The 18,643-nt window shown below is 42.5% G+C and overlaps 1 protein-coding gene across 4 annotated transcripts in view; it reads right to left on the minus strand.

The window, feature by feature from the left end:
* Positions 1 to 18,643, minus strand: part of MAP7 (microtubule associated protein 7) — a 102,875-nt gene that overhangs the window by 11,230 nt on the left and 73,002 nt on the right. For 3 of the 4 annotated variants that reach the window (XM_081187883.1, XM_081187882.1, XM_081187880.1), the window contains exons 6-11: positions 15,283 to 15,393; positions 5,896 to 6,009; positions 3,726 to 3,874; positions 3,309 to 3,409; positions 1,470 to 1,747; positions 365 to 548 (exon numbers count right to left, since the gene is read on the minus strand). In XM_081187883.1, the coding sequence (XP_081044009.1) occupies positions 365 to 548; positions 1,470 to 1,747; positions 3,309 to 3,409; positions 3,726 to 3,874; positions 5,896 to 6,009; positions 15,283 to 15,393 (937 nt within the window). The remainder of the gene's footprint in view (positions 1 to 364; positions 549 to 1,469; positions 1,748 to 3,308; positions 3,410 to 3,725; positions 3,875 to 5,895; positions 6,010 to 15,282; positions 15,394 to 18,643) is intronic. The other variant, XM_081187881.1, reaches the window with a different exon arrangement.

The raw sequence follows: 18,643 nt of genomic DNA on the forward strand, positions 1-18,643 counted from the left end.
CCTTGTGCCTCCTTCCCAAACCCAGTGCTTCTCTTACCCGCCTTTGGGAAGTGGCTTTGGACCGAAGGGTGTCAAATTTTGGCCTCAGACAGGGCACCATATTACCCTGCATTCTGTTCTCATTATGGCTGGGAAATATCTGGTTTTCAACATCACAATATATGTCACCAACTGAACATTGTGATATACCCATATGTCATGATTTCTGAAATAAGGTGGAACTATGTAGATGCAAACGGTAGGGCTGGGCAATATCTGGTTTTCAACATTGTGATTTGGGGGGGGGCTATGACTTATGCAAAGAAATGTTAAGCTGTGCTAAAAGGGCATCTTCTACATCTCTTCTAAATGTCGAGATCGTCACCTTTCAGTCTCTTCCCTCTCTCTTCTTTCCTGCTCTTCCCGCTCTCGTTGTTCCCGGGCCAGCCTTCTTTTTTCGCTAAGCAACCTGGTTGCTTCTTCTGGGTCTGTTGTCCCCGCAGAAGGCTTGCTACAGATAGGAGGTGGTGAAGCAACTGAAGGAGCAGAGGGCAGAACTGGAGCAGCAACTGAAACAGTAAGAAAGGAATATTCAGCAATGCATATTCTGTGTACCTGGACATCCTATCATCTTGGTGATATTAGAGGGGAGAGGGAGAGAGGGAGAGAGGGAGGGAGGGAGGGAGGGAGAAAGGGAGAAAGAAAGAAATTAAATAAAAAGCATCTCTAAGTGGTTTAAGAAAAACAGCATAAAATATTCATTAAAATAGTGGTAAAACAAACTTTGAAAGCAGTACACACAGTCCAATTATCAAAATCTAGAGAAATCCACAGCTAAAAAAGCACAAATACACTTATTAAAATTACATGTCCGGGTAGAGTTGCCTAAACAAAAAAGTTTTTATCAGGTGTCAAAAATCAGGAAACATTTATGCAACTTCTGTAACTAGGAGGAAATTTTAAATTGCCAAGGCAGGGGCTGCTAGCTGATGTTGAGAAAAGGAGAGAGGCAGAAGCTGCCCAGAGTGGCAGTGTAATAATAATAATAATAATAATAATAATAATAATAATAATAATAATAATAAATGAGTGGTGAGAAAGGAGGGGGAAGCAGCAGCCCCTCCCTGCTTGCTCCCTCAGGTCCAGAGGGTGGGTGAATTAATGAGTGAACAAGATGACAGTGGCAACAGTGATGAGGAGGGGAAGAACATGGCAGCAATGGTAGTGCTATGGAGGTAGCCCATTAAGGCGAGGGTTGCCCTCACCAAGGAGGGGGGCACTGTGGGTTTTCTTGCCTGACGGCTCTCCAAAATTTGGAGTCTCAACAAAGACAATGAATGTGAAGCATTTTGAAATCATTAAACTCGGAGGCCTGCCACAACTCCCCCCATTGGCTTTAGCGAATCAAAATGGCACCCAAATGCTGCCTGTTTGGAAGATGGGCCAGGGTAGTTAGGAACACACTGGAATGCTAATAAGTCAAGTCTTACTTTGTGTGGTCTCTATTTTACAAGGGAGTGCTTCTTGGTTTGTAACCACTGTGGGACTGAAGGTTGCTTTCGCATGGTCTGTCTTTTCTTCAGTGGTCTTCTCAGACTCCCGCTGTATTTCTTTTTTCACATTTTCCACTTTGCGGTCATTTTTGGTGGGTCGGATGTTGCCAGGGGAAGGAGGGCGTTGTTGAGCGGAAGAGATTCTGGATGATCCATGTGATGAAACCACCTTTTTGGGTGTTCCAGGCAAGAAAGGTAAAGACCTAGAGGCATGCCTGTTGGAGCCATAAAGGAACAGTGACAGCAACATTAATAGCTGATAACTTATCTTCAAGACTAGCAAGAACAGAACTAAATACAGATAAGTATTTAGCTGTGAGCAGTCAGGATGAATACTGCAATCATGCTGAGAAGCTTTCCCTTTTTTCTTGCCAATGGGTAAAGATTATGCTGGCGCCATGGAAACAGGATTGCCTTCACTAGATGTATAACAATGGGTTATTGTAACTCTGGGACTTTGCATGCAAAAGGTCCTAGGTTCAATCATTGGCATCTCCAGAGAGAGCTGAGTCTGAAACCCTGGAGAGCAGCTGCCAATCAATGGAGACAGTAACGAACGAGATGGACTACTGATCTGACTCAGTATAAAGCATCTCCCTGTGTCCTGCTGTCTTCTTCCGTGTCTTGCAAAGGTCAAAAGTCTGCCTCAACAGAGAGTTCTCTAGTATGAGAAACTCCCTGTGGCCCAGAACCAAGCACTTCTGTAAGTAGCTCTACATACCAAAGAGGCATTTTTCAAAAAAAGCAGCCTTTCCAGTGTCTCATGGCAAAGCACTTGGAACAAACCCCACTGGACATAACAAAACATGCAACAGCAACACACAACAACAACAACAAAAACCCTGATGTGTGTAAATGAACTCTGGATCCTGAGCGTGCGCTCTCTCTCTCTCTCTCTCTGTGTGTGTGTGTGTGTGTGTATATATATATATATATATGCAGGTTTTGGTGTCTTCGGGTGTCTTCCCGTGTAAGAGTTGGGGTGTCTAGGCGACGTTTCGACGAGGTCTCACTCGTCATCTTCAGGCTGGTGCTTTCGGCTTCTTGTTACTAGAACAAGAACTCTGTTCTAGTAACAAGAAGCCGAAAGCACCAGCCTGAAGATGACGAGTGAGACCTCGTCGAAACGTCGCCTAGACACCCCAACTCTTACACGGGAAGACACCCGAAGACACCAAAACCTACATTCCTGTACCCGTGAAAATCTACGAAAGCATATATATATATATATATATATATATATATATATATATATATATATATATATATATATGTATCTGTACACTGCCATAAAAGGATTACTATACTGCCATATCATTAAACATGTTCTTCAAACATTTGTTAGCTGTACAATGGTCCTAGAGTGCAAAACAAGGCAGATGAGTAGCGGCCATTTTCTTAGCTACAAGGTAGCTATCATGCGGTGTTAAATGCCTTACTCACTGTACTTGCATACAGATGTCAGCTGCATGTTTAGCAGGCTGTGGGAAGTATGTCCACTTCAGTTTGTGCATGCATGATCGTCCTCTGCCTAAATCAGAGACCGAGTGTCCCAGTCTGGTGTGATATCACAGTCTGTTCCAATATTCTCCAGGGTCAAGTGGTTAAAGAAGGCCTTCCTGATAATCCAGAGGTGAGTGGGTGGAAAATCAGAGTAGGGCCACTCCTCTAACAGTTGCACTTTCTTTCCATTTCTATGTACATTCTATTTTTCCAGCAAATGCTGGCTGAAAACAGCACTTAAAACGATGCACAGGCAGTCAGCCAATTACTTACCAAGCAGCTGATTTGCTTCTGAAGGTAGCAGGTGAACGTGATCTTTTTTTGCCAGATGGGTTAGACAACGAAAGGACCTTTTCCTTTTCTTTTCTGCTTATCTAAAATTTGACAAAGAGGTTCAATCAGCCACATCACCATGTGATTCGATAAGAAGTTCTTTGCACATTGTGCATGGGAAAAGAGATAGTACACAAAGAAAGGCAACCTTTACTATTAAATTTGATAGTATCTGGTGTTTGGAAATAAGCATTTGCTTATTGGGGGAAACCCTCAGCTGTTTAAAACTTCATATTAATCATCTTGTTGTCTACCAAACCCATTTTCTCTGATGAAAGCAGAGTATGTAGTCTATCATTTCTGTAGCTTCGCTTCACCACAGCAATAAGCCTATTCATAACTAATGAGCTTACTTACCCCTGCTGAATGTGTAGTCCTCCTACGTCTAACATCAGGTGTCGTGCCAAAGAGTTTTGCTCTGTCTGCTGGATTCCGACAGCTTACGGCCTTGAAGGAGAGAGGGCTGATGGGGCTGCAAGATGCTGAACGAGGACAAATGGGGATGACTAGGGTATGGGAGGTTTTTTTATGTTAAAAATTTACATAATATATACAAAACCAAAAAGGTAAAAGGAAAGTCAATAGAAGGAAACAGGAAGAGGAAGAAGGAATGAATGAAGGAGGAAGAAAGGAAATAAGATATTAATACAGAGAGAAAAAGAGACATGCTCAAACTAGAAAGATCACGTGATCATCCTTGGATACCTTCAGAGACATTAAAAATGGGAATAGGCCAAGTGTTTCACCACTAAGGTTACACTACTGAATTAGACTTTGTTTCTTGGATTTTTTAAATACTATACCAGTGTGTGGGTTTGTTTTTGGGGGTGGAAGTGGAGTGTCAAGTCTCAATGCATAGACTAGAAAGTTTAAGGACAAGGCAAATACAGATAACTTTTTCTTGTATGGATAAGGCAAACACTGCTTGGCTTTGTAACATATTTCTCTCTATGGAAAGATATGGATTGCCTATCTACCGTCTACCCTAAATGTTTTTACTGTATGTATGCCTTAATCTTCCTCTGAAAAGCCAATGGTCCTCAGCTAGAATAAATATTTCAAATTCTATTCCCCCATGCCTGCTAGACTCCTTTTTCTGAAATGAAGTTGTAAGCGCCTGGGAATACTTACATATTCAAAAGAGGTTGTAATATAGTACCAAAATCGCCTAGCAAAGGCCTACATTAACTCTTATTATATAAGCTGTGAAATTAATCATTTCCAAACTGATATAATGAGAGAACAGGAAGTGTCATCATTCATTTGACACACTGGGTTTTGTATCAAACACATGTGACTTTTCCTCAAGTCCCTTAGGACTTAATTCACTGTGTGTGTGTGTGTGTGTGTGTGTGTGTGTGTGTGTGTGTTCCAGTCTGATGCCTCTTCTTTTTATCCCCTGGCAAATTATTAATGTAGAGCAACAAGGGAAGATTTAAGGATGACCTTGGGATAGAAATTATAGCTGACACACTGGGGAACAATTTGAGGTCATTTGTACTTTAAGATTTTGTAACACTGACGCTTTCATTTTCTATGCATTACTGTTCTCAAGCACTGGGTTCATGAGGTAGGGATGCTGAGCAAATATGGAATATGTAAACAAGGCTCTCTTTCACAAACTCTCTCACAGAAATATTTATTTCACTAATCATGTTTTCATTCTCTCTCTCTCTCTCTCTTAATCCAGTAGATCATGTATGGGAAACAAGTGGCCCACCAGATGTAGCTGGACACGCATCAGCCCCATAGCCAATAGTTCAACAACACTGGAAGGGCCAAAGATTCCCCATCTCTGAGGCAGAACCAGACAAAATAGTCTCTGCTAAATGCTCCCTATTTAATGACTAAGGACACAAGTCAGGGAAAGGTTCCCACTTTCCACTGAAAGTCAGTGGGACTCAGGCCCACAAGTAAATGGTATGGCCCCCTTAATATCTAAGGGACGCCAATGTACTCGATTTCTGCAAAACCACTCCTCAATAACCTCTAGAACACACACACCTCTTATTTGATAGGCTAAAAACTAACATAGCTGCAGGAGCAAGTTTCCGCTAATGGATCCTTTTTAAGAAAAGTCAAGTTAATTCCATCTATGGACAAATCAACTATACATTATGAACCTTGGACAAACTTCATTTTAAAACAGGCTTGCAGAGATATACAGTGGTACCTCGTGTTATGTACTTAAATCTGTTCCGGAGGTCTGTTAGTAACAGGAAACCGCTCATAACATGAGGCACGCTTTCTCTAATGGCACCTCCTGCTGCTGCCGCACCGCCGGAATGTGACCTCCGCTCGCATCCTGGGGCAAAAGTCGCAACAAGGGGCATCTACTTCCGGGTTAGCGGAGTGCGTAACCCGCAGCATTCGTAAGGGGGACGGTATGTAACATGAGGTACCACTGTAGTAGCAGTAGTAGTAGTAGTAGTAGTAGAAGAAGAAGAAGAAGAAGAAGAAGAAGAAGAAGAAGAAGAAGAAACACAACTGAGTAGAGGAATTAGTTCTATAATGTTTTTCATTTTACCTGCATCTCCTGACAAGGTGGCTGCACTTTTACTTCTGGCCAAGAATGAATGTGTTGGTGTCAGTAGTCTGCTAACAACGCTGCTTTCCCATGGACTTAGCTGCAGGCGTCGAGCTGAGTGTCACCATATAAGCAAGATGTTAGATCACATGCCTTCCACAGATGAGCAGGTACCCTACAAAGAGGCTATAAACCACTGCCCCCTGGCAAGAATATTGTTATGACAAACATTAAACAGCTACAGACTCCTCACTCCATTTACTTTTTATAGTATTATTTCTATTTCACTTTTTATTGTCAACACACCTTTTCAAGAAATTGTTGACATATATCACAGTGCTCTGATGAGCAATAGATGTTCTGTTACTCCTAACCAGAAAATATGTATTTCAATGTGAAGCGTATAGAGTGGCTTATTGTAAAAGGTTTTTTAAAAATTATTTCCATGCACCATCACTACCGTTGCTCATGTCTTTTATTTATCAGCTCTCACAAAGAAAACATTTACCACGGCCTGTTTCACACACTCCAAGAAGCTTTGAAATGCAACTGCCTCCATTTCTGTTGCTTCTTGCAATGTGCAAAAGGAAAACACATGGGAGATGCACATGTTCTACATGCATTGCATGATTTTCCACACGAAGGAGATGCACATGTTTCCTTTCAATCTGCAACAAGTAGTGGCAGAAAGTGTGAAAACTTGCCCAATAAGCTTCATCAATCTGCTTCTCGCATAACACAGGGTTTCATTACACACTAGAATTACTCCAAAGTCCATTTTTCAGATGGTTATGTCACGTTTTTCACATACATGGAGAAACAATTCTTCCAATGTGGGGAAAGAAGTAATCTCTTCTGAAACTGGTATGCATTCACAGAGAAACAGACAGATAAAAGCATTATATAAGTGGAACCAGATTAAGTTAGCTAAACACAGGTCTGATTAAAACCAAGGGGACAATTTAATCACAACTTAACTTCAGTAGCCCTTGTTTCCAAGTGCAACTTAGACTTCATCTAACCCTGAAGCACAAATCACATCTCAAACTTTTCCTGGAAGGAACTTGAATGCTCCTTCTAATTTAATTTTATCACCCCGGGAAAAATGGAGTTGCAGAAGAAATATTTTCTCACATTCATAGTAGGCTGCCTGCATAAATGCTCTTACATAATAAACTGCTGCAAAAGAGGTTTTTCGTTAATAGAACCATGTCCAGACAGATTATATAAAGTTCAAAATATACTATGTATGCCCCCATTAAGGCACATCTGTGGCCATTAAAACTTGAATCTTAAAAATGCAGAGGGGGGGGGGAGGCATTGCAGTAAAATCTTGAGGAACATCATTTGCATTATTTCCCCCCAATGAGCTGTTCCGGGCACCACTTTTCTCTGCCTGCTATGAAAGTCAGCAGATTTCATTCTCCGCCATTTCGTACACACACATTCGCTTCAATAAACTGTTCACTAGCAAAGTACAAGTTCATGGGAGGGAAAATAATTGAAATATTCAAGAAAGAAACATTGTTGAGTACTATTGCTCTTGCTGCCCTTTCATTTCCCTGCCTTCTGCTTCTTTTGTATCAGCACCTTGAAACTTAAGATAGAAATACATGCTTGGAGGCAAACTGAGGGCTTGGAACCTTGCATTTTCCTTTTAACATGAATGCATGGGTGAAACTGAGTGTGGGGGAGCATTTTACCCCATTTTTCTCTCAAGTCAGACTCTGAAAGTGGAAGTAGGGGGGATTTGCAAGTCATAATCAGTAGGCATGGGAAGAATTAAATACAGTACCTCTTTCTCCCCTACAAATTTGCCTTGGAAAACCTGAGTGCAATAGGTTACTGAACTGATTATTTTTCTAATCATTTGTTTCTCCCAGTTCTGCAGTGGTTCAATATTGATAAATAATAAAAGTAAGTCGGCACTGTTATCTATTAGCAACTAGAAAAAGTTGTAAAAGCTAACTGCCAAGTTAACAACATAATGCGTTTGTACCACACCACCCCCACATTTTGTATCAGAAAAGCAAAATAAACTGCACAACTTCACTTGCTATCATTAACATTTTAGATGCCTCTGTAAAATTTGCTATCAACACAGTTCTAGGCCAAAATTAGAGGCCAGTGTGTGGTGGTGGGCTATGCACATGTATCTCTTCTGTGCATGCAAGTCCTTATGCACTAAGGGGAAGGTGCATGGCGGTAACACCCTCCTGTTATTGCCAGTGGCGTAGTGTGGGTTGTCAGCACCCGGGGCAAGGCAAGTAATTTGCGCCCCCTAACCCGTGGATTTGCGCCCCCTAACCCGTGGATTTGCGCCCCCTAACCCTAACCCCTAGATGTTGCGCCCGGTGCGGCCGGCCCCCCCTGCACCCCCCACGCTACGCCACTGGTTATTGCTGGTGCTTTCCCCCTGCCAGCAATGTAATGCCAGAGAAGAGAAGTTGTAGAACATCGCAGCTTCTTCCCAAGATCAGAAATATCACAACATCCAGTTCCTCCAGTACTGGTGAGTAATAACATAGGCATGTTGGACAGGAAGAGTAACGTACAAACTGGGTCAGAGCTTCCATGCCTAAAACAGGTTAGACAGAATTGAATCTAAAGTTTTGCAGAAATAGGTTCTGAATATATGTGGTGACAGAACACACACAAATGCTGTATATGTCTAGGAGAAAAGTGGTAGGATATTACAAAGTTATATGTTGATGGATGAAATTAACAAGCCCATTTGCCCCATATCTAAACAATTTTAATAGAAAACAACAACACTCCACATCAGCTTCTACCAGCTGAAGATCAATAAAGAGAAAAGCAGAGATACTTTTCCACTGGGCAATCAAAGTGAAACTATTTGGAAGGTGAACCATTTTGACTCCAAAGCACTGTAACAAAAAGGAAGAAAAGTTCAAATGCATTGTGGTACTTTCTCCTAAGCATAGCCATGAAGAGGTTTCAGTAGGAATCAGTTAAATTTAGCCCCATGTAGGCACTATGAAAAAGGGAAGGACACTTAGCTAGGTCCTGCATAATTTCTTCAGAAAAATGAGGTCTCGAGATCCCGTTTAGCTTTCATTGACCAGAGGGGTCATGCTAGAACAATTAGGAGTAATTCTCTTGGGTTGGCTAATCAAACAGCAGTGCAATAAAATAAAAATGTATCCATTTTTTCCTATCAAATAGAAAATTTACTTATGTCAGAAATCTAAACCCAATACATTGCTTAACGTTGGAAAGTATTTTATCGTCCTTAGGATATTTAGTGAATATATGTTCATAAAAGATTAGATTTTAGAAAGGAAATTGCACTTTGTTATTGTTATACTACAACTACACTATTTACTGTTAAAATTGGTCTAAACAGGTAAATGAAAGAAATGGGCTAAATGTAACTCTGGGATGGAACTTTTCAAAAACACCAGTGACTATTCAGATTTTGTAAACAGCACCAGAATATTTATGAACTCAGGATTAAGGTCTAACAGAAATGTGTGCTACACCCCCAGTAAAAGGTTTTGAACATATATTTTATGTTTTAGAGCAAAATGACGGAGCTATTTGATTTATTTATTTTTTACCCATCTGAATTATGTGCACTGTAGAAACCAACAGTGAAGCTAAGGGCCACCTTCTCCTTTACCTACTAGAGGCATAATTGAAAAATTAAATGCAAAATGCAATCGTGCAAAAGTATGCTAGCATTTTATATGGTTAACAACCAGTTTTCTGAGCAATTAAAATAGTTGTACTCAATTTATTGTATGCATAAGAGACAATGTGTGAAAGAGACAGAGTAGACCCACTGAAACGAATAAGTCCAATTATTTCAATTGGTCCTTCTAAGTACAATTAACAATGGATAAATTTGTGTCATATGGAAACTGATACATATCCAGAGCATTTGAAACTGCCTTGTACTGAACCCATCTGTCTCTATTAGTCCATCTAGCTAAATATTTTCAGCCAGGGTTTCAGATAGGAGTCTTACCGAGCCCTACCTGGAATGCAGGTATTGCCCCAGGGACCCTCTGCATGCTAAGCATGTGGTCTGTCACTGAGGGATAGTCCTTCTGTGTGGTGTTACCTTAATGCATCCATTAGTGGAAAACTACTTAGGGTGCTCCAAATGGATGGTGGGTATAGACAACTATTTACTTGGAAAGTTGTCACCAACCAGCTAAATGGCAAGGACAAATTTTCCACTTTCAGTAGTTCCTATTTGGTGTTGCTGGACAAAAGCTCAAATGGCCTCTTCGATATGACTTATATCAGGTTGCAGAACCTGTGCTTTCAAAGAACTTTGGGCTTTGCAGACAGTACAATTTATGTTGATCTCAATATGATCTCACCTCCTGGACAGGCACAGATTACCGTATTTTTCGCCCCATAAGACGCACCGGCCCATAAGACGCACCTAGATTTTTGGGGGGGAAATAAAGGGGAAAAAATTTATTTCCCCCCCAGGTGCGCTGCGCTACACCAGGAGCTTGGGGCGTGCTGAGCTCAGCGCGCCCCAAGCTTCTGCGTGCCGGCAAGCAGTCCGCTAGCCCTGGGAGAGCCGCGGGGCTCTCCCAGGGCTAGCGGATCGCTGCGCTACACCAGGAGCTTGGGGCGTGCTGAGCTCAGCGCGCCCCAAGCTTCTAGGTGCGCGCAAGCAGTCCGCTAGCCTTGGGAGAGCCGCGGGGCTCTCCCAGGGCAAGCGGATCGCTGAGCTACACCAGGAGCTTGGGGCGTGCTGAGCTTAGCGCGCCCCAAGCTTCTGCGTGCACGCAAGCAGTCCGCTGCCGCCCCAAGCCTCGCGCACCCGGCAGGAGGTCCCACCGGGTGCGCGAGGCTTGGGGCGGCAGCGGACTGCTTGCGCGCACCTAGAAGCTTGGGGCGTGCTGAGCTCAGCGCGCCCCAAGCTTCTAGGTGCGCGCAAGCAGTCCGCTAGCCTTGGGAGAGCCGCGGGGCTCTCCCAGGGCAAGCGGATCGCTGCGCTACACCAGGAGCTTGGGGCGTGCTGAGCTCAGCGCGCCCCAAGCTTCTAGGTGCGCGCAAGCAGTCCGCTGCTGCCCCAAGCCTCGCGCACCCGGTGGGACCTCCTGCCGGGTGCGCGAGGCTTGCAGACACTCGCCCGAAGCAGGGGGAGCCCTCCCGAGGGCTCCCCGTGCTTCGGGCGACAGGCTGCCGCCCCAAGCCTCGCGCACCCGGTGGGACCTCCTGCCGGGTGCGCGAGGCTTGCAGACACTCGCCCGAAGCAGGGGGAGCCCTCCCGAGGGCTCCCCGTGCTTCGGGCGACAGGCTGCCGCCCCAAGCCTCGCGCACCCGGTGGAACCTCCTGCCGGGTGCGCGAGGCTTGCAGACACTCGCCCGAAGCAGGGGGAGCCCTCCCGAGGGCTCCCCGTGCTTCGGGCGACAGGCTGCCGCCCCAAGCCTCGCGCACCCGGTGGGACCTCCTGCCGGGTGCGCGAGGCTTGCAGACACTCGCCCGAAGCAGGGGGAGCCCTCCCGAGGGCTCCCCGTGCTTTGGGCGACAGGCTGCCGCCCCAAGCCTCGCGCACCCGGTGGGACCTCCTGCCGGGCGCGCAAGGCTTGCAGGCATTCGCCCCATAAGACGCACCCCGATTTCCCCTTCATTTTTGGAGGGGGAAAAGTGCGTCTTATGGGGCGAAAAATACGGTACACTATGTGTGGGGTTTGTGGAGAGCCGATATGCTGAGTCCACCCACGCAATCTAAAAACAAAGCCAGTTTCGCTACAGTCCTGCAGTTGGTTCAGAGAGCTATTTTTCATTTTCTGTACAATATGTTTTTTCTACTAATCCTGTTGTGAAATCATCATGGAGCTAAGTAAGTGGAGTGTGTGTGTGATCCAAAAACTAGTACTATTTATTATGCATAGGGAATTTACTTCTGAGTAAACATCCATAGGATAGGACTGCAAGTTCCCCTCATATTTTGAGCTGGGAGTCTTTGTTGGGTGCAGGATATGTAGAGAAAAATAAAATGTCCCAGCTTCATAGCCATGCTTTTGCACATCACAGCTTAGCTCCTGAAACTGACCTAGCTAAGGGCCATCTGGAGTCTAATTTGTGAGGCAACACCATTTTTGGGAGCAAGGGTGGGGAACTGCTGGCTCTCCAGGTGTTCCTTGACCACAACTCCCAACATCCCTGAGCACTGACGTACGACAACATCTGGTGGGCCACAGGAATCAGGTTTTCGTTCTACACCATAGATGCCGCACAGCCACAAGAGCAGAGGACAAGGGTGCACACATAAAAATACAGCAGAGCACACATAAAAATACAGTAGATAACACAAACACACACACAGAAAATGTGGCTTGATAGACTTTTTCTTCCCCTCACATAGTACCAGAATGAAGGATCAGCCAATGAAGCTGAATGATGCGAGGATTCAGGACAGACAAAAGCAATTACTTTTCCACAGAGCACATACTTAAATATGGAAGGCACTGCTGAAAGACATGACGGTCACCGACTTGCATGGTTTAAAAAAGGCGTTGGACAAATTCATGGATGAAAGTATCCATGGCTACTAGTTACAATGGCTGTGTACCTCCTCCAGTATTGGGGGGAGTATGCCTCTGAACATCAGCTGCTGAAGCTCATAAGCAAGCTTGCTCCTGTTGTACCCATGCACTGCTTGTGGGCTACCAACAGCCATGTAGTATGCCACTGTGAGCAGCAGGATACTGGACTAGTGTCGGCCTGGTCTAGCCAGGCTCTTCTTGTATTAGAATCATAGAATTGTAGAGCTGGAAGGGGCCAGAAGGGTCATCCAGTCCAACCCCCTGTAATGCAGGAATCTTTTGCCCAATGTGGGGCTCAAACCTATGACCTTGAGATGAAGAGTCTCATGCTCTACCAACTTAGTAACAGATGCAGCAGATGGAGTGGCAAATAGGGAAAAAACTGGAATTCTTCTGTATAGCTCTGCCAGCCATAGATTTGTGTAATGGAGGGGGAGAAGATAGATGACAATCTGACCCTTTAGGGGGAATACATAATTGATAGTCCTTAAAATTGCATTTAATTAAATATGACACTTGGCTCCAATTCATATTTAAAGCCATGATCCAAAAATGCAATTTAGGACTACAGAAGAGCTTTTCCATACAAAGTTTTCCTCCACTTAATACCAGTGTCACATCATGTCCTGTCAGAAGGAAAACTGCTTTTGAGACTCAGATTCAAAGGCGGCTTGTCAAGTAGTGCACAAGGATGCAGCAATGGGAGGGGGGTGCAGAGTTAGCTCTCACAGTGGCCCAGCTCACTGCTCTAGGATCAGAGATGGGGAACCTCAGGCGTTGTGGCCAAATACAGCTCTCTAGACCAGGCATAGGCAAACTCGGCCCTCCAGTTGTTTTGGGAATACAACTCCCATGATCCCTAGCTAACAGGACGAGTAATCAGGGATGATGGGAATTGTAGTCCCAAAAAACATATGGAGGGCCGAGTTTGCCTATGCCTGCTCTAGAATTCTCTAGCTGGCCCATGGAATCCTCCACAACCCTTTCTAGCTCTGCTTTGCACCCTGATTGTTTTTGCCAGGATGGAATGTGTCCTTGAACTATGATAATAGATCCAAGATAGAGAGAGGTATTTGAGACAAACTAGCTGTACTAGAAGGGGGAAATACATCTGAGACTCCACCCACTTTTGCTTCTGGCTCCACCCACCACTGGTATAGTTCCTGTCAAAGCATTCTCAAAGGCAATGCCACCAGGGCTATGAGAGCTATAATCTCTGGTAATATGAAGAAACCTAGCTGGTAAAACTCTTAATGACACCCAGGTAGCTCTTCAGAACCCTTTCATGTTCCGACAACTGAAGCTGGGAATCTAAAGGACCATGTTTGGTAGGACAAGAGTCAACTTTGAAAATCACTGCATTTTCACAGCAAAACTAGGTTTCCACATTCATTTAAATGTTACATGAACACTTTTGCCTGAACATACAGAAGTCTAAATTGTCATGGAATGGATGTACTGGGGAACTGGGAAAGTAAGTTTAAGGAGAGCGCTTTTCAGGAGCAAAACACATGCGATTACAACCACTCCTTTCAAAGCTCAATTCGTGATTTGAAAACGGGCACACTTATCTACAAACAGCACTTTGCAATAAATAGGAAGTGTGTATCTCTTTTCTGGCTATACTTCCAATACATTTTATCATAAATCTTAACCCTTCTCTTAAAAAAAAGTTTGTTTAACTTTTTTGGGGGGGAGGGAATCTTTGAAAGTTTCTGTGCATTAATATAGAAAAGAAATAAACTATTTTTCTTGTGTAAGAACAATTTCTTGAGAAATTGTACTTTGCTACCTAAAAGGTTGCTACAGCCAGATCAGTCACTCTTTGACAATGTTTCAAAGCTACAGCATATGAACTGTCAGCCTGGCATACAACACAGCATGGGGACACATATATTGCCATACATGCAGAAAAGCACACACAAATACTGAAAGCAAACCCCACAGATTGCAAAGACATAATCAGAACAATCCTACACATGTTTACCCAAAGCAAGTGCCATTGAATTTAATGGTACTTACTCCCAGGTAAGGGTGTATAGGATTGCAGCCTGGGTTTACCAAACATATGAGACCTTCCAACCAGTTTCACAATACTGTCTTGTAATAATTGATAACCTTTTTTAAAAAAATATAAATAAACATAAACCTACATTTTAAAAATGAGTATCTGCAACAAACCAGATTACAACACTCTGGATATTTTTGGTTAACACTGAGATAGTATATTTCCTCTATCGGTTTCTAAGCAACGAACATATGAGACAGACCCATTTTTTGTTCTATGTCCAATAAAACATTAAAATGAAAGAAGCATCTCATTTAGCTGAACTCCCCCACCTCCGGCCAAAAGACTGAATATCATTTGGAATAAAGCTTATCTTTCAAATCAAGTCACTGTGTAAGATCACAGAGTCACTGAATATCCAGTTTCTTACCCAACTTAAGCCAGTTATCTGAATGCCCTGGAGAAATTCAATAACTTGTTTTTAAGTGGTTAAAAAATATAAAATGACCAAATGAGTATGGTCTAGTGGTGATGTTCAAAAAATTAAAATGGATTCCATGCAGTATGGAGAGATAGATGAGTTGGTTCTTTAGTTTTCAATTCATTTACTAAAAAACCTGACAGAAGCACTGCTTTTAGCACTTGCTAAGTGTACTGATTGAGGCAAGTTTCAATATTTCAGATATGTGGTGTTTTTTTTCTTTCCAAAATATGGTCTTGTGTTGGAAGCTTTTTTCTTTCCTCTTTGCAATGTAAATAAAGTGCCTTTAATAGTTGCTGAGGTTTTACAGAACATTTTAGCTCTTTCCTTTCAGTTGTTCCTTTTAAAAAAACTGTACCTCTGTCTGGAGAATTTAGTAATGTTGCAGATGAGGAGGAGAGTCGCTTGTTAATGACTGGATCAACATGTTTCGAAAGGTTCATTGTTGAAACAGATCGCCTGTCGGGATCTAAAACAAATGGAAATAATGCTAATTGACAGCCCACATGCAGAAATGCAACTTCCTAGTCCTCTAGAGGGAAAAGTATACCAGAGTAATAGGTTTTCTTCCTATCAAATGGCATCTTTAACAAACAGGAAGGACTTTCAGGGGACTTTGTAGGTGACTCAAAGACTGGGCACAAAATGATATAATGTCAGGTTGCCACCATTATTCATTCAGCCAAACAAACAGCATTTTAACGAGACAAATCTGAATGAAATGGCAATAAATAAACACAATGAGATTTCCGTGTCCATCTCACTGTGCTTACAAAAAAGGTGATGCAGTAAGCCTGGAGGAAATATGGGGAAATGATAGAGAAGCACTGAACATGCCTACCCGTATTTGGGCTTTAGAAAAACAAATATGTTTAAAAAGAGCATTTGGCTACTAAGTTCTGGTTTGCATGAACAAACCTTGGCTACAGCTCATGGTTAAGGAGGAGAAGGTTTTAATCACAGGCCCTGATTCAGACAATAGACTAAGTGTAAGCTTGGTGTAGCCCAGCATGTAGTAGGAGCAAAAAGAAGACATAGCAGGGGCAAAGGGGCTGCAAGCTTCTTTCCAGGAGCCTGAATTTTCAGTCTCGGGAAGCCACATATTCACTTATGTGTCATGCAAACCAGAAGAAAGTAAGTCTTTTGACCAGGATGCTTCAGAATCATGAGCACCTGTATTATTAAGATGAGACAGGAGTGAATACAGCCAGCACACCATGCCAAGAAAGGAGACCAAAGAAGGGGACGAAAAGTTAGGCAGACTCGAAGTTCTAAGAATTCCTGTAAATAAATTATAGAGGATATAAAGCTGATTTAATGGACTTTTTTATTTATAAAAACTATTTATATAATGCTATATCATGCTAAATATCAATCCAGTTAACATATATAAAAATTTAAAAAATATATATGTGAGAACTTATTTGGGCAGAGGCTTGCACAAATCTAACCCTGTGCCATGAAGCAAATAGGAATATCTGCCCATATTTGTTGTTTGTTCATTTTATATGTGTGTTTCAAACGTTAATGCCATTGTTTTCTTTTATCATTGTCTGAAAAGGTGGGATATAAATTTAAATAACAAATACGTAATTTTGAGGGTTCTTCCACCAAAGTTGGTGTCACATACAATAGATGCCTTACCAAAAGCATCCATTATTGAATGGCCATTTGGACAAATGTCATAATATCCTAATCATTCCAGCCATAATACCAACACCTATATGCCGCTTTTTATTAGGACATTTTTCATTGTCCATATCCACTTTTTCTTATCCTCTCCACCATTTCCACTAGCATGATATACAATCCTAGCCATTTTGCAATCCTAGAGTGAAATTTCTCCTCCACCACCAGCCTTTTTTAAAAAAAAAAAAAAAAAACCAACAGGATAGGCCAGAAAAATCTGCAATTTTAGTATGACATTCTTTTTTCTATAACAGAAAATAAGCAACTAGTAGTGTGAGGAGAAAGCATGGGGGCTGGGAGGGGGGTTTTGCGAAAAGCTGTTGTGAGTGGTGAGAGAGGTTAGAAAGGAAAAATTAAGAAGTGCTAGGAGAGAGCACTGAAGCAGACATGACCAGAATGCCATCTGCCATGTTTGTTTGGATAGACAGAAACTGCATGTCTGGAGAGAGGGGAGGGAGGAGTGAATGGCAATCTGAAGGGCAATCTGTAGCACACATACTTTGTAATGGGGTTTATTTTACTTTCCTTAAATGCTGGCTTGGTTTGAGAATGCACTATCATGCTGCACCACCCTTCTCTTCCAGTGCTGCAAAGTCAGCAGCTGTGCTATGCTGAGAACTTAACAGTTACTTCAAGAGCACAGAAAGGTAAGCGCGCAGTTTAAAGGGATTTCAGTTGTAAATGAGAGGTGGGAAGTGGGGAGAAAGGTGGATAAAAAAAATGAACTGGACAACTATATTCCCCCAAAAGGAATTTTGAAAATGTTGTTTGCTTCTGAAAGTGGGGGGGGGGGAGAGAAGAGTCCAAATACTGTATATAAACAGAATCCCTTCAAAACTGTATGCTGTATTTTGAGAAGCTGTGCCACATTCTTTAAGTCACCCAATAATAGCTTGGTAAATGTGAAGGCGGCAGGGGCTATCTATCAGCTCTAGTCTATGCGGCAAGTGTTAGGCATGCACTGTCTCTAACGAAAGATGGTTTAGTTACTGGTGTACTGGTCCTATTCTGAGGAGATAAACTACTGGTGATAAAAATAAAACCAACAAAATCACAGGGATTTATGTACCGGGTTTTCTAGCACCACCCAGAGGTCTGAAGTGGTACTCCAAGCCTGCTAAATCGAGAAAGGTGAATGATGATTCAACAAAATAACCTAGGGACAGAATGCAAGACAATGATTTTGAAAAGTAAAGAAAAATTTAAAAGGCAGCAAACAAGTTATAAAGAGAGAAGCAAAGAGAGTAAGTAGAACATTGTTATGGAAAAGCAACTGTTTATTGATTTTGAAACATGATGAAATTAGTAGTAATATGAAGTACTTGCTCTTGGTAAGCGCAATGATACACATATTTGTTTCATGATAAAGGCAGTAACACCCATTATTGAGCTTGTGTAGAAGAACATATTCGATATATATGCAAATTCCTAATGTTAAAGCATACTGGGCATCTCTTTAGAATTAAAGCCATCACATGACACCTGCATACACAGAATGCGCTTGGGGAAAATACTGCATGATTTATTTTGTACCTAATATTTTGTCAAACTGAATTTTTTCAGAGGAAAGGAGAAAACTACTTAAAAAGCTTTTCAATGTTAATGAATATTAGTTATGCTGATGAGTGGACCCGCCACCCACCCACCCCAAACACTGGCTTTTAAAGTAACAACAAAATAAACCCCCGCTTCCACTTTTTATATAAGAATTCACATTGTTTCCCTAAAATACTCATATTAATAAAGTTCGGCAAGTACATGAGTTTTCAAAAGTTTGGCTTAGACCGAAAGACTGCTGGCACACAGACACAAGGTCAGAGAAGAGACAGGCAGAAAGAGAGAGAAAGAGACGAACAAAGCAAATTAAGTGCAAATACAGATGGAGCGAAAAAGAGCAGTCAGTTCTTAAAGCATTAGTTCAATTTCTCATTTGTGAGCGCTTAGGCATAAAAGGCAAGAAGAGTGGACAAGCTTCCTCAATCACAGTCCATAAACCCATATTAGCACAAAGACAGGGAGCCAGGCTGAGA

This window comes from Podarcis bocagei (assembly GCF_964188305.1).
Source record: "Podarcis bocagei genome assembly, chromosome: 3".
NCBI lineage: Eukaryota > Metazoa > Chordata > Lepidosauria > Squamata > Lacertidae > Podarcis > Podarcis bocagei.